This window comes from Montipora capricornis, chromosome 9 (assembly GCF_036669925.1).
Source record: "Montipora capricornis isolate CH-2021 chromosome 9, ASM3666992v2, whole genome shotgun sequence".
Classification (NCBI taxonomy): Eukaryota; Metazoa; Cnidaria; class Anthozoa; order Scleractinia; family Acroporidae; genus Montipora; species Montipora capricornis.
In genome coordinates, this window is record NC_090891.1 from 49,527,261 (window position 1) to 49,539,760 (window position 12,500).

Genomic DNA, 12,500 nt, shown 5'->3' on the forward strand with positions numbered 1-12,500 from the left:
ATCTTAAAATAAGCTAAATTCAAGTGTATTCTAATTGATTGTTATCTGTAATCAATAACTTAAGGGCAATCATTGTCTTCTATCTGTTAACGTTTTCCTGTTTTGCTGTGGGTTGGTTCCCCTATAAATCAGGTAAGATGTCAAACTCTGGTAATAACATCAGAGGTGACACATTGTCCTTGGTGTACATGAAAAATGATAGTTGGAATTGGTGGCTTCAGTTTTAGTGTATCCGTTCGATTCTTAATTCATTCAAATTGCTGTGAAATTTATAGAATTTAGGCATATAGGCCTTAAAAATTTTAAAGAATTTTAAACATGTAAAAGAAAATTTTTGTTGGCATTATTATTAACCAACAAGTCTTCGCATTATTTTTTTGCATAATTTTCTTCGACACCTTTAAAATACTTTCAGGTTTTCAAAATCTTAATTTTTTTCACACCTAAAACTACATAATTTGTACACTTTTAAACAACGTCACATTTTGATATTAGGCTTATTTTGCAACAGAACGGGAATGTCAGTGGCAACGGCATGCCCAGAAAAAATAGCAAAGAGAATTCAGAATAGAGTAGAATGGTGTTTTTGAGAGTATTTTACCACCTAGGCAAATGGCTTTTATGACATTCTTCACAAAACAAAGTTTTCAGATTTAGTCTTTTCTGAATTAGTTTTTGGCAATGTTATTTCCAAGTTCATGTCTGCTTCCTCTTCAAAGCGAGTACAAGTGCAAAGTTTTTATGAAAATTAGTTTTCATTCAGATGTAAAGTAGAACTAATTACTGACACAAAAACTTCGCACTTACACTCGCTGTGAAGAGGAGGCTGACATGAAATCAGAAATGGCCCATTGTGGTTTCCAGGCAATATAAAAAGCCATTTTCAGATTTTGTGTCTATTTGAAATAATAGTTAATACAGATTAGCCATCTACTGTGGTTCAATGTCAACAATTATTCTCTTTGCAGATTTGGAGTTTCTAGCCAGCACTGATGCCCCTCTTCCACTGGCAAGAAGTAGAAATAAGAATGATGTGGATACAGATAATAATAGCGTCAATAATTATCTGAGATCACTTTAACATAGGCTGTAAGTTTATTATGATGGTAACACTGTAGCCCTCCTAAGATCATTTGTTGTGAAGAGATTAGCAAGAAGGTCGGCCTAGGGCAGGAGGAGAGAAAGAGACTGGTGAGAGGTAAAGCTATTCTTTGTTTGCTTATGCTCAAGCAAACAAAAAAAAAAGATGAAGGACGTGCCAAGAGAATTTCTTTCTTCAAAAAGTATAAAAATGAAGAACATTCTTAAAATTCACAAACTACATTACATTTGGCACAATGTTTATACGTACAACCCTATATGCATAGGAGGTATTAGTTATAATTTTATACAAACAAAACCCTCAGGAAAAATAAATATTACTGACACCTATACAAACAATAAGCCAAACTTTCCTTTTCTCAAATAGCGGGCAATTTTTCTCCAATTCAAAAAAGAGGGAAACAAATTGTAGAAAAAAAACAACTTAACATTCAGTCACTCGAGCTGCATTTCTTGACATTGAGAAAAAATGTTAAAAGCTAAGTGATTAATGACCCGTCCTGATCAGCTGTTTTTATGTAGCGTAAGATTCACCTGCCAACACGATCAAAGTTAAGAAAAACCCATGATCACTGTTTCTTTCATCCAAGATTAATTCACTTTCGTCTGAGGTAAAATCAATACGTCCAAACAAAAAAAAATGCTACATATTAAGCATACTTATTAGTTCGGTGGTTTTCACAGATAAATAAATGCAAATCAGTGAAGCCTTTGAGCGAAGCATGTAAGCTTAAAAAATAAAAATATATTTTTCGTCCAGTAACGCCAAACTTGTGAAACACAAAAATCTTAAAAGCAACCGTACATTTTCCAAACGAGAAATATCAGGAAAGAAAAAAAGTTTAAAATCGTAATTTCAAGGAAGGCATGATCAAAAATCCCTGCAAATAACCTCGTAATAAAATTAAAATGAGGCTTTACAAAGGGTTTTGTGGCACACACTACTTTCTCACTTTCAGCGATCGCTGTGAACTTACCGCTATTTCCATCGCTTTTCGAGCCAGTGGCAGTCAATTTGTGTCCCTCCGTCATAACTGGACGACCTGATTCCTGCTATGTATGACCACCATAAATACTTGCGATTGAAAGTGGAGAATTTTTTCAACGAAAACACCGTACCATTTGTTTTTCAGATGACAGGGACGAGACTGCGCAGTAAGCGCAGCTTTCAGCTGTCTCTCTCCTTCCGCTTCGCAGCTGGAGAGAAGATCTCTTTTGATCATGAGTAGTTTTCCTTCCCGAACGGAAAGTCCGATACAAAGCTTTGATAAAATCAGATTAAAACTTCCTAGCGTGTAAAAAAATGTAGGAGCAATGAAAATTTATTGAAAGACGTATAAACTAGCGAGCTGGAATTGAAAACATTCAAATGCGAACAAAACGAGTTTGGGGCGGAACTTTATAAAGCTTAATGAAAATGTACATATCAATTATCAGTAAAATTTGTTGCATAAGCATCCACAGAGCAAATTAAACACAACCTAATCGTGGTCAGTATTTATTTTAAATTAAACGTCACTGCACCTTAAAAAAATTATCAACCTCAACACCCACTGTAAGAGTTCACTTGCATTGAGATCGTTAACATCTGGATGACTGTAGAAATTTCCTACCTGTAGGGCTGGTCTCTTCACTATCCAAGACATCAGCAAGCTCTGAAGGAGCTTTTCTGGCTACTTTTTTGTACGATTTCATGGCCGATAAGTTCTGGCAGACATGGTTGCAGACATGTACATGTTTCACAAGCCCCAGATCTAGACCTCTTTAACCACGGTCTACAAAGACACCGAGAGACTGGACCGGGAGAAAATGAGCACTTTCCATTTGAAAGGTATTTCCGTCAAATGGAACCGTAAAAAATTTCCACAATTAATAGGCAACCTAACATTGGTCAGCAAAATTGGTTAAAGTTTTCGCTCAGTGGTTCGGTACTGCATTCCATCAACAGAACATGGGTCTTCCATCCTTAAACGGTTCAGCGATAATCCAGTCATTTTAGTTTCAGTGAAAACGAGAAAAGATGAGTGTGTGTGAAGTTATTCCTTTTTGCCCAAAAAAATTCCAGAGGGAAGAACTGTTCGATTTGTTGCCCCACCGGAACGACTGGATTTTTCATAATTCAAAAGGAAAGTGCTCAATGACTCTAGCTAAACAAAACGCAATTGAAGGCTTAAATTATTCTTAATACACTCCTTAATGACTATCTAGTTTTAGTAAATTTTTAGCTCCGACTATTGCATTTCTAGCTTTTTGATTGGCTAAAAAACTCCGACTATGAGCCAATAGTCAAAGTTTTACGTCATATGGAAAATAGTGCGCCAAGATGCTCTTCCCGGACGCTTTGTAAAATCGTGGAAATAAAAATCGGCAGCAAAACCAGGTTTGAGAACTTACTAAAACAATTATCATTCCATTCGCCCTTGTTGGGTATGAAGTGATTATAACCAACTCGCGCTACGCGCTCGTTGGTTATTTTATCACTTCATATCCAACTTGGGCTCATGAAATAATTGTTATATAGCCTAGCATATGAAGAAATTCTTCTTAGAGCGGTTTTCAATTGAGTGTCGAAAGTAATCAGCGAATTACTTTGGTTTTGTATTACTTTAATCAGTGATTGATTCAAAGTTCTCGCAACAGTTATTCCACCAATAAGAAGAGAAACCAAAACCAATCGTGGCTCGCGCATGCACATTTTCCAACTTTTTGTGTCTGATATGTGTAATTACTTCGAGTTTTGATTGGTTTACTGGATTGTCTCCGTCCTTTTTGATTGGCCAAAGAAATTACTTTGGTTTTGGTTTTACAGCACTCATTTGAAAACCGCTCTATCCTAAAGAACAACATTTTCTCTGTGTTCACTTTTTGCTATGGTCACCCACTAGATTAGCCACTTGGATGAGTTAAATAAATGAGGTAAAATGGGGATAACAGAACATTAATCTTTTTCTTTTGAAAACAGGTTGAATCGTTTTATTGGACATTCTGGACCCTTTCCACTTGAAGTTCCTTATTTTAATAGACTGTAAATTTATTGGGCAACTCTTTGCAGTGAGCAATTTTTATGATCACAGTTAGTATTCATCATTTTCTACATGCTTCACAGTAAAATTGGAAGGACAACCTACACTGTAGCAAGAATTAACAATCACATGACCAAAAAGTTTAAATATCCAAGTAATATGTTAAAACTAAAAACATTAATGTCAATAAAATTATTACTTTGTTAAAAGAAATAACAGAAGTCTAGCCACCGACAAAAACCTCGCCACAACAACAAAAAAATGTACTCTGTTTGTGTTGATGTTGTTGTTGTGCATGGGTTTTTTTTAAGGGGTAGAGATGGGAGAAAGGACATTGACAACACTGACAAGCTCAAATAATTGTCAACCTTACAGACTGAGGAATACTTTTTGGGGAGTTGACTGGTGGCAAGAGCACTTCATTGACCATGAAGAATTTGTGATAAAACATTTTGCTTGTGAGAAAGTGATGGCAAAACTAGCCTGTGTAGATGACAGGATACTTTATAACAGGATTATTGAAACACGTAGGAGTAACTCAATGGTTGCTTTGTTGTGCTTTGGCTACTTGTCACTATGCCAGTCAGGGCCTAGGCTCGATTTACCAGCCGTTTTGTTCACCCGTGTTCCTCCGCCCACACCATGGCTAGATCAATGGTCCAGCCAATAATTGTATTTTCCACCAATCAGAAAGTCGCCTGCATGCCAAGTACAAAATACAATTAGCTGAATACAAAATACAATTGCAACAGGTGCGACGTCACAGACATAGGACACAGACCATTGATCTAGCTATTCGTTGGGAGGATGTTAACCGTACTCCCAAAATGGCTGGAAATCAAGTCAAGACGCAACCAAAACACAACCAAACAACCATTGATTTACTTGCGAGTGTTTAAAATAATGATCTGCAATAAATATCCTGCCAGCTACATAGGCTAAGCAAAACTTGATGACATCAGTGATATTTAAATAGTCCCAAAATGCAAACAAAGTGAATATTTTGAACACCCTTTTGGGTTTATTTTGTTAATCAGTGCAACACCAAAAGAACTTTTCACCAAGATTTTGTGTCAACCATTTCTCAACATCACCACAGTTTCTGCCCACAAAACACATTTTTTTAATAATTATTGTTATTTCATTCCCTGTGAATCAAAGGCAGACTACTTTTAAGCAATAGAGGACTTTTTTCATGTTAACATAGCCTCATCTAAGAGGAGAATTCGAGACAGTTACGAAAACCCGAGTGGCAGCTGAGGGTTTGCATAACTGCTGAGAATTCTCCCAACTCCCGAGTGTTTAGATGATGCTATGTAAACATGAAAAAAAGTCCTCCATTGCTTTTATAAAATACTTCTCAAAAATAATTTGACAAATAAAGGAAAATGTTGGCTTTTTTTACTTCTTGATTGAAACAGATTTTTTCGATATATGCTCATATTTCCTACAGGCCAATCCCAACACGCATCTGACAAAACATAACCAATAAAAGTTTGTGTGATGTCACAGCCATGTTTACATACTTTCATCTAAACACAGCTATTGACCAATGAGAGTGCACGTACTATCCTAATTATTTTATAATATTTCATTCCCTGCGAATTGATGGCATATTACTTTCACATGTAGAAGATTTCAAAAACCATTTTTTTTTAACTTGGAGAAAACCAAGGCCTGATGTTGTACCACAGTGCTACTTTGAATTATATTTACAAACTTAAAATTTAAATTTTCACCACTTCACACTTCTGTATTCAAGTTTTTCCAGTCTGTGGTCACGAATAAAAATTTAATTGCCTCAATTACTGTCTGGTTTTTGGTCCAGTTTGCTTTTGTGAGTTTTGATCATGTAAATAAAATATGCCACAGTTTCTTTCTCTGGACATGGAATCAGCTTGAAGTGCTTCTGAATACTCTGAAATAAAAAAGATGTCTATGTTAACAAGACTTCTACATAAAAAAAATAAACAAGACAAGTCATAGTCATAGTCATAGTCTGAAATGGTCATAGTTTGTTTACCCACGGGGAGCTTTGGAGTCGTAACTCGTTGAAAACGCTGTCGTGCAACCATGTTATGTACCACAGAGAACAGAAAACACAACACCCAGAAACCCGAGCCCTACTCTTCGTGAATAGAGTGTGGGTTCTTTTAAGGGCGTCCCACAGGGTCACGAACATTGAAGGGTTGTCTGAAGCTTAATTGTCCCTGTCAGAGAAGACTACACAGTCTAAAACATTTGCAGCCAGCGCTTTCTTCTTAGTTATTTAAAGACACTGAGTGTTACTGGGTAGTTCAGCTGAAGTCAAACTCATGGCCTCCCACATGGCACTCACTGCCTGGTGCTCATCCTACTGAGTCTTTACTCAACCAACTGAGCCACCGGTGAACAGTCCACATCTCATAAAAATTGCCTTCTAGGCAAAGGCTTAACCCTTTCACCCCCATGGGGTTCCCCATCGACGAGTAAAATCATCTGGCGTTAGACAGAGTAAAATCTATAAGTGGCACTCTTGGGAGTGAAAGGGTTCATTAATGGGGACATACCCTTTGTGTGAATCTAGCTGTTGTTAATGGGGACATAGCTTTTTAGTGAATCTAGCTGTTGTTAACCCTTTCACCCCCGTGGGGTTCCCCATTGACGAGTAAAATCGTCTGGCATTAGACAGAGTAAAATCTATAAGTGGCACTCTTGGGAGTGAAAGGGTTCATTAATGGGGACATACCCTTTGTGTGAATCTAGCTGTTGTTAATGGGGACAGCTTTTTAGTGAATCTAGCTGTTGTTAACCCTTTCACCCCCGTGGGGTTCCCCATTGAAGAGTAAAATCGTCTGGCATTAGACAGAGTAAAATCTATAAGTGGCACTATTGGGAGTGAAAGGGTTAAATACTTGACCCATTCACGCTAAAGCAGGTCCCATTGATGAGTAGAATCATCAAGACATTAGTGTTAGACAGAGTAAATATTTTTACTAGTGCAAAAAGTAGTTTCTTTAAAACTAATAACCAGTAGTGGACATCATCTTCCACTACCTATGAAGGAGATTACCCCCCGTCCCCTATCCACAAAAAGCCCTACCCCTCCCCTCAGAAAATAATAACTCAGAATTTACCAGCAACAAATCATGAGGACATGTAGGTAATACAGGTACATGTGTAGCTCTGATAAAAACACTGCAACGAAATACATATCCTCAAGTTCTGCTTAGTAATCTCACTTTCAATTGCTATTAGCAGTTAGGGGGGTGGGGACTGGGGTTTTCGTTGACTCATCTATAACAAGGAACAATCCAAACAAATCGAAGTAAAGAAAACAATAGTACGCAAGTTTATATTTGTTCATACCTCAACAAGCTGCGATTTATTCAATCCAGGCCTGGTTTGCAGTTTATAATGTCGTTTATACCGCCTTAAAGTGTTTACTTGAAGCTGGCAGAAATCGACCTGCACATGCATACAAATCAAAAAGAAAAAGCAATTAAACTTAATTGCGTAGACTACGATTTTGAATGGCAGAGCCAAAACTGAAGGCTCAGGATATAACCTACCCAACTATGTATAGAAATCTTTTTAAGTTTCAAGAACAACAAAAAATATAGCAACCAACTTACTTCAGCCATTTCAGTTTCGTCATCCGAATCTTTGCGCTTTCTCTTGCTGCGAACACTCTGAATCATATTTTTGTGATGTTCGCAAATGTAGATGTGTCTCGCCTGAAATAAATTTTTTCATTCACAATCCCTTCTTTAATGTAGGTGTTAGAAGCAAAAAAAAACGCAGGTGTACACGATCAGGATTCGTTACGCGAAGGGATCCTATCAAAGTAATTGATTTCTTACGTTAACATCCAGGGACAACTTGAGTTTTCTCTGCGAAACTGTCTTTTGAATTCGTTTCGAATAGCTCGCGTTACCGGCCTGCCGTTTACAGCGTTCACTATCTTCTACAAGGCAACAAATCTGCCTAACAGAAGAACTGGCTTCCTCTTGTTCGCTGCGATATCCGTTCATCACTGGCTTGCCAGAATGAAAACACGTTGACCGCCGATCTTGAAAATCGCTCCTTTCCTGTTTGTTGTACACATGTGTATGACGTCATGTCACATGGTCCAGAAGCGACCGGAAGTAGGATTTTCTTAGGAAAATAACACAAACAGCGGTGATAAACATTGTATTCCAACGCATTTTTATAAAACTTGACGTTTCGTATGCTAGTCAACACACATTTTCAAAAGTGAACGTTACAATCTTTAAAAACTATATATATATCGTAAACAATAGGGGTCTGGAACCTAGACTGAAAATTTGTGTTGACTAGCATACGAAACGTCAAGTTTTATAAAAATGCGTTGGAATACAATGTTTATCACCGCTGTTTGTGTTATTTTCCTAATGAAGCTACGATGGCCTAAGAACAAGAGTTTATAGGATTTTCTTCCTTCACCCAAAATTTGGAGTAAAAGTAACCCATCAGGACGCGCCCTTTCTAAAGAAAAGTACGCCTGATCAGGGCGCAGAAAAGAATGCCCATTCTCTTCTGCGCCCTGGCCTAATCGTAGGTTAGGGTAAAAGAGACTGGGCTATAAAAAAATGGTAGCATACAGGTAAACGAAAGAGAGAATAGCACACTAGGGGACTCCCAGTTACCTATACCTTCCGTCTATCAAAAGGTTTAGCGGCCGTCGAAACACACTCTGTCGCGCAATATCACAGAAGAAGGAACACCTTTTGGATGGATTTTAACGGAGAATTCTCTCAAGAAACTCTTTCCATTTGCAACAAATTCACAAAATTTCCCTGAAGTCGTTGAAATGTAGAGATGTAGAAAATATCTGCATCTTTGTTAGTTGTCGTAAACAAGTCGCCATGCCACAATGGCGGGAAAAAGTGACCAATCCAGGACGTTCTACAAATTGACGCGGTGAAGTGCAGGAGCCGACCTTCGCAAACGTACCCATTCATTCAAGGCCAGATTATCGTGCATTTAGTTCAATATTGCATTCAATAGAACTGATTGAGATACAGTTCAGTCCGATACAGTTCAGTTCAAGTACCATGCCGAGGAGTGGTAAGGACCCCAACAAACCCAAGGGAAGACGAAACCCATACAGCATATTCCTTCAGCAGGAAAGAGAAGCGATGAAAAAATTAGAGCTTGATGCAAATAAGGCAACAGAAGACGAAAGCCCAGCAAACTTTTTGGAGTTTTCGAAAGCTTGTGCGGAAAAATGGAAGGCGCTGAGTGAAGAGGAAAGGCAGCCTTACAGAGAAGCTGCCGAAAAGGATAAGCTAAGATACGAAAATGAAATGGCAAATTACTCGCCGCCAGAAGCTGCTGGAAGGAAGACACGAAAGGGAAAGAAGCCGAAAGACAAAAACAGACCAAAGGGAGCAAAGTAAGTGAGCTTAGGTTTTATTACAGTAGGCGTGCATTGGTCAAAAGGCTACATCTATTCTAATCGAGATCCTAAGTCTTACGTACTGTGTTCTGCGTTTCATTTAAAGAAGTCTTTGCAGTTGTTTAAATGGGTTAAAAAGGCTCAATATTTAGTTGAAGTTTGTAAGCTATGTAGATTCCAGTTACATGTAAGCTTATACCTTTTAAAGGCATGTTTCTTACGGATTTCCGTGGAAATTTCATGAATTTTTAGCAACGACTCTCGAGCTATCTTGCTAGGTAAATGAGAGTCTGTGAATAGTTGAGAAATGGCTAATTCTTCTTTTCTAGAAACCCATTCATGTGTTTTAGTGAGGAAAAACGACCAAAGTTAAAGGAACAGAACCCAGATGAGCCAACCAAGGAAATTGCAAAGATGCTTGGAGAGATGTGGAGAAACATGAACGATCAAGATAAGGAGCATTACAGTAAATTGGCTCAGCGAGACAAGGAAAGGTACGATGAAGAGATGAAGGCGTTTATGAAAGGAGATTACGTTGTACCAAGTACAAGCATGGACACAGATATGGTCGAGGCCGAGGAGTAACTCAAGTCCTTTAGAAATTCGAAAGAGTCACATTATTGTTATCCTGGACTTCATTCTCAAGTTTTAAAACGGGATTGAGTCGTTCCAATTTTATCCGCACCCCCCACCCCCTCCTCCCCCCTCCTCCCCCTTTGGAAGGAATGATTACGACAGGTGGTAAAATGGTGAAATATAGTTTCCCAGGGATTATAATTAAATGCCAAACTCCAGATTCCGACAGGTTAGGTTCCAATAGACCATTTTCGAATTTGCACGGCTGGACTGGATCTAGCATGAAATGGAGGCTAATCCGGGCAAATTAATAGCCCTTATTCACGATAGCCGCCATGTTGGTTTTCAAATTGTCATGTAAATTAGCCATGTGTTATGCTGGGGGGCAAACATTGGAATAAAGGCAAATTGCGGAAAATCGGCTCGTCGAAATATTGAATTAACATTGCTAAAAGTAAATTTTAGAATTTAGAATTAAGTACCTTTTTTAATCAATTTATATCTTTTGATTACCTCCGACATTTTGACTTTCTACTTCGTTATCTGCTCATTTTTCACAAAAAAAAAACATCGAAGTAACTTGTGTAAGCATTCTATTTTACTACTTAGGTGATAAACATTCAATGAACGTAAAACAAATCATCTGTGTGGCGAGGATGTTCGTTGTAACCTCTCGAACTTGCGATGTTTGCCCCCTCAGAAGTGTGTAGCTAATTTTCATGATAATAGCAAATCCAACATGGCGGCTATCGTGAATAAGGTCTACTTGTGTGTGAAAAGATTTGCCCGCATTAGCCTCCATTTCATGCTAGATCCAGTCCAACCGTGAGAATTCGAAAATGATCGATTAGACCCTCTTCCCATACAGAAGCAGATGAATAAAAACTGGACTGAACAGCCTATAAAAGGCATACTAAATCATACATTGATGATATATACTGATTCCAAGGAAGTAAAAGGCATATTGCAGATTCTGACAGGTTCCATCCAGACCTTGAAAAAAGTCCTTCATAGTGGGGGAGGGGGTGCAGATAACAATTGGAGTGACCCATTTTAAGTTGAGAACGGGACTATTGAACCCTTATTAGCAAGCATTCCGTTTACGCAACGACTCATTTTACATGTAACAGTTTGCCTTATTGACGTTTGTGGCAAAATTTGCAAGGCTATGTAGATAATAGTGTTTCCATTCTGATTTTAAAATAAAATTTGCTTTCAGTTTGGGTTAAAGATGAATTCCTATTTTACATTAATTGCTTGTTATGTGAATAATGCACCGACGACATTGCGTCATGCATTTTGATGAATCTTATTGACCAGGATAATATTAATTAATAATCCTTTGGTGGAGTTCTTTTACCTTTCGTTTTATCGCTATAAGATTTCCCTTATTTCTCGTGTTTCTTCTTTCTTTTTCAATGCTTGCTTTGCACTCCTTACATTATTTTTTTTCAAAATTGTTGGAATGTCGTGTGTTCAAAACGCAAAAACGATAACAAACAAAACGCAAATAAAACCAATTTCAATAAACGCGCGTTTTGTACCAACCGATCCATTTTACTTACCCTTGACACATTGGCTTCCGGGGGTTCCCCATTGACGAGTAAAATCATCTGGCGTTAGACAGAGTAAAGTACTAAGTCTGGCCGGTTCAGTTCAGAGAAAAGATGTATGGTTTGTGCGGCCGTTCGATTTTGTCCACAGCGATGTTGAAACCGTACCCCCCCACCCCCCCCTTCCCATTTCAACCGTGTTGAAACATATTGAAACGAGGTTGAATTGATGTTGAATGAGTTTAAAAGCGTGTTGTAACCGTTTTCTTTCCCCACCCCAGCAATCAAAATCGAAAAGATGTAGAAATAACCTCGTTCCCACAGATTTTCACCGCCGAGGGAAGGACAAGCCCTGGGAACGAGGTTGGTAACGGCAAAGCACGTTGCTCTTTTTCATAAAGGCACGAAAATTCTCGTTCTAACTTGTCTGTCGCAGATCGCTTTTGCGAAATTACTTTGCATATGGGGAAATTAAGCCTTGGGAAGTCATGCTGGAGTACGAGGCATCAACCGAGCGCTCCACCATTGCTATCGTCTAGGGGCCGAGTTTATATCGAACTCCACATGACAAGGGGATTTTCCCCCAAGAATTTCCGTTTTCCTCCCTTATCACAATCGACTGGCTCCAGCCAATGACATTTGGCTGTGGTGTCATGCTGCGAAGTCACAGAGGGTACATACAGCGGCTGCTAGAGGTGTCTCACGTTTTCAGCTCAAACCATTCGAATGGTTGCTGGGGGTGAAAAGCAGGACCACTTTGTGTGTCTCGTACGAAAAGGCAGTTGTTCAGAGTTCATTACGACTGAAATGAATTTTTTTTAGGACTGAAATCAACTTTATTTACAA

The 12,500-nt window shown here is 38.4% G+C and overlaps 3 protein-coding genes and 1 pseudogene across 6 annotated transcripts in view; 1 reads left to right on the forward strand and 3 right to left on the reverse strand.

Annotated features, from left to right (window-relative positions):
- The window catches only part of LOC138017849 (phospholipid-transporting ATPase IA-like), a 59,243-nt gene extending 56,372 nt beyond the window's left edge, over positions 1 to 2,871 (reverse strand). The window contains exon 1 of one of the 2 annotated variants that reach the window (XM_068864834.1): positions 2,715 to 2,871. In XM_068864834.1, coding sequence (XP_068720935.1) covers positions 2,715 to 2,796 — 82 coding nt within the window. In that variant the 5' untranslated portion in view covers positions 2,797 to 2,871. Of the gene's footprint in view, positions 1 to 2,078; positions 2,252 to 2,714 lie in introns of those variants that run through there. The other variant, XM_068864835.1, reaches the window with a different exon arrangement.
- Positions 2,872 to 4,114: 1,243 nt separating this feature from the next.
- On the reverse strand, positions 4,115 to 8,211 carry LOC138017851 (histone deacetylase complex subunit SAP30L-like; annotated as a pseudogene).
- An 877-nt stretch (positions 8,212 to 9,088) lies between these two features.
- Positions 9,089 to 10,184, forward strand: LOC138016467 (high mobility group protein B3-like). The gene is made up of 2 exons (XM_068863601.1): positions 9,089 to 9,522; positions 9,855 to 10,184. The coding sequence occupies exons 1-2, from the start codon at positions 9,182 to 9,184 to the stop codon at positions 10,108 to 10,110; spliced, it is 597 nt and encodes a 198-aa protein (XP_068719702.1). The 5' UTR covers positions 9,089 to 9,181; the 3' UTR covers positions 10,111 to 10,184.
- A 2,278-nt stretch (positions 10,185 to 12,462) lies between these two features.
- Positions 12,463 to 12,500, reverse strand: part of LOC138015782 (exosome complex component RRP45-like) — a 22,955-nt gene continuing 22,917 nt past the window's right edge. For all 3 annotated transcript variants that reach the window (XM_068862891.1, XM_068862892.1, XM_068862893.1), the window contains one exon: positions 12,463 to 12,500. This exon is cut by the window's right edge and continues 183 nt beyond it. The gene's annotated coding sequence lies outside the window, so the exon portion shown is untranslated.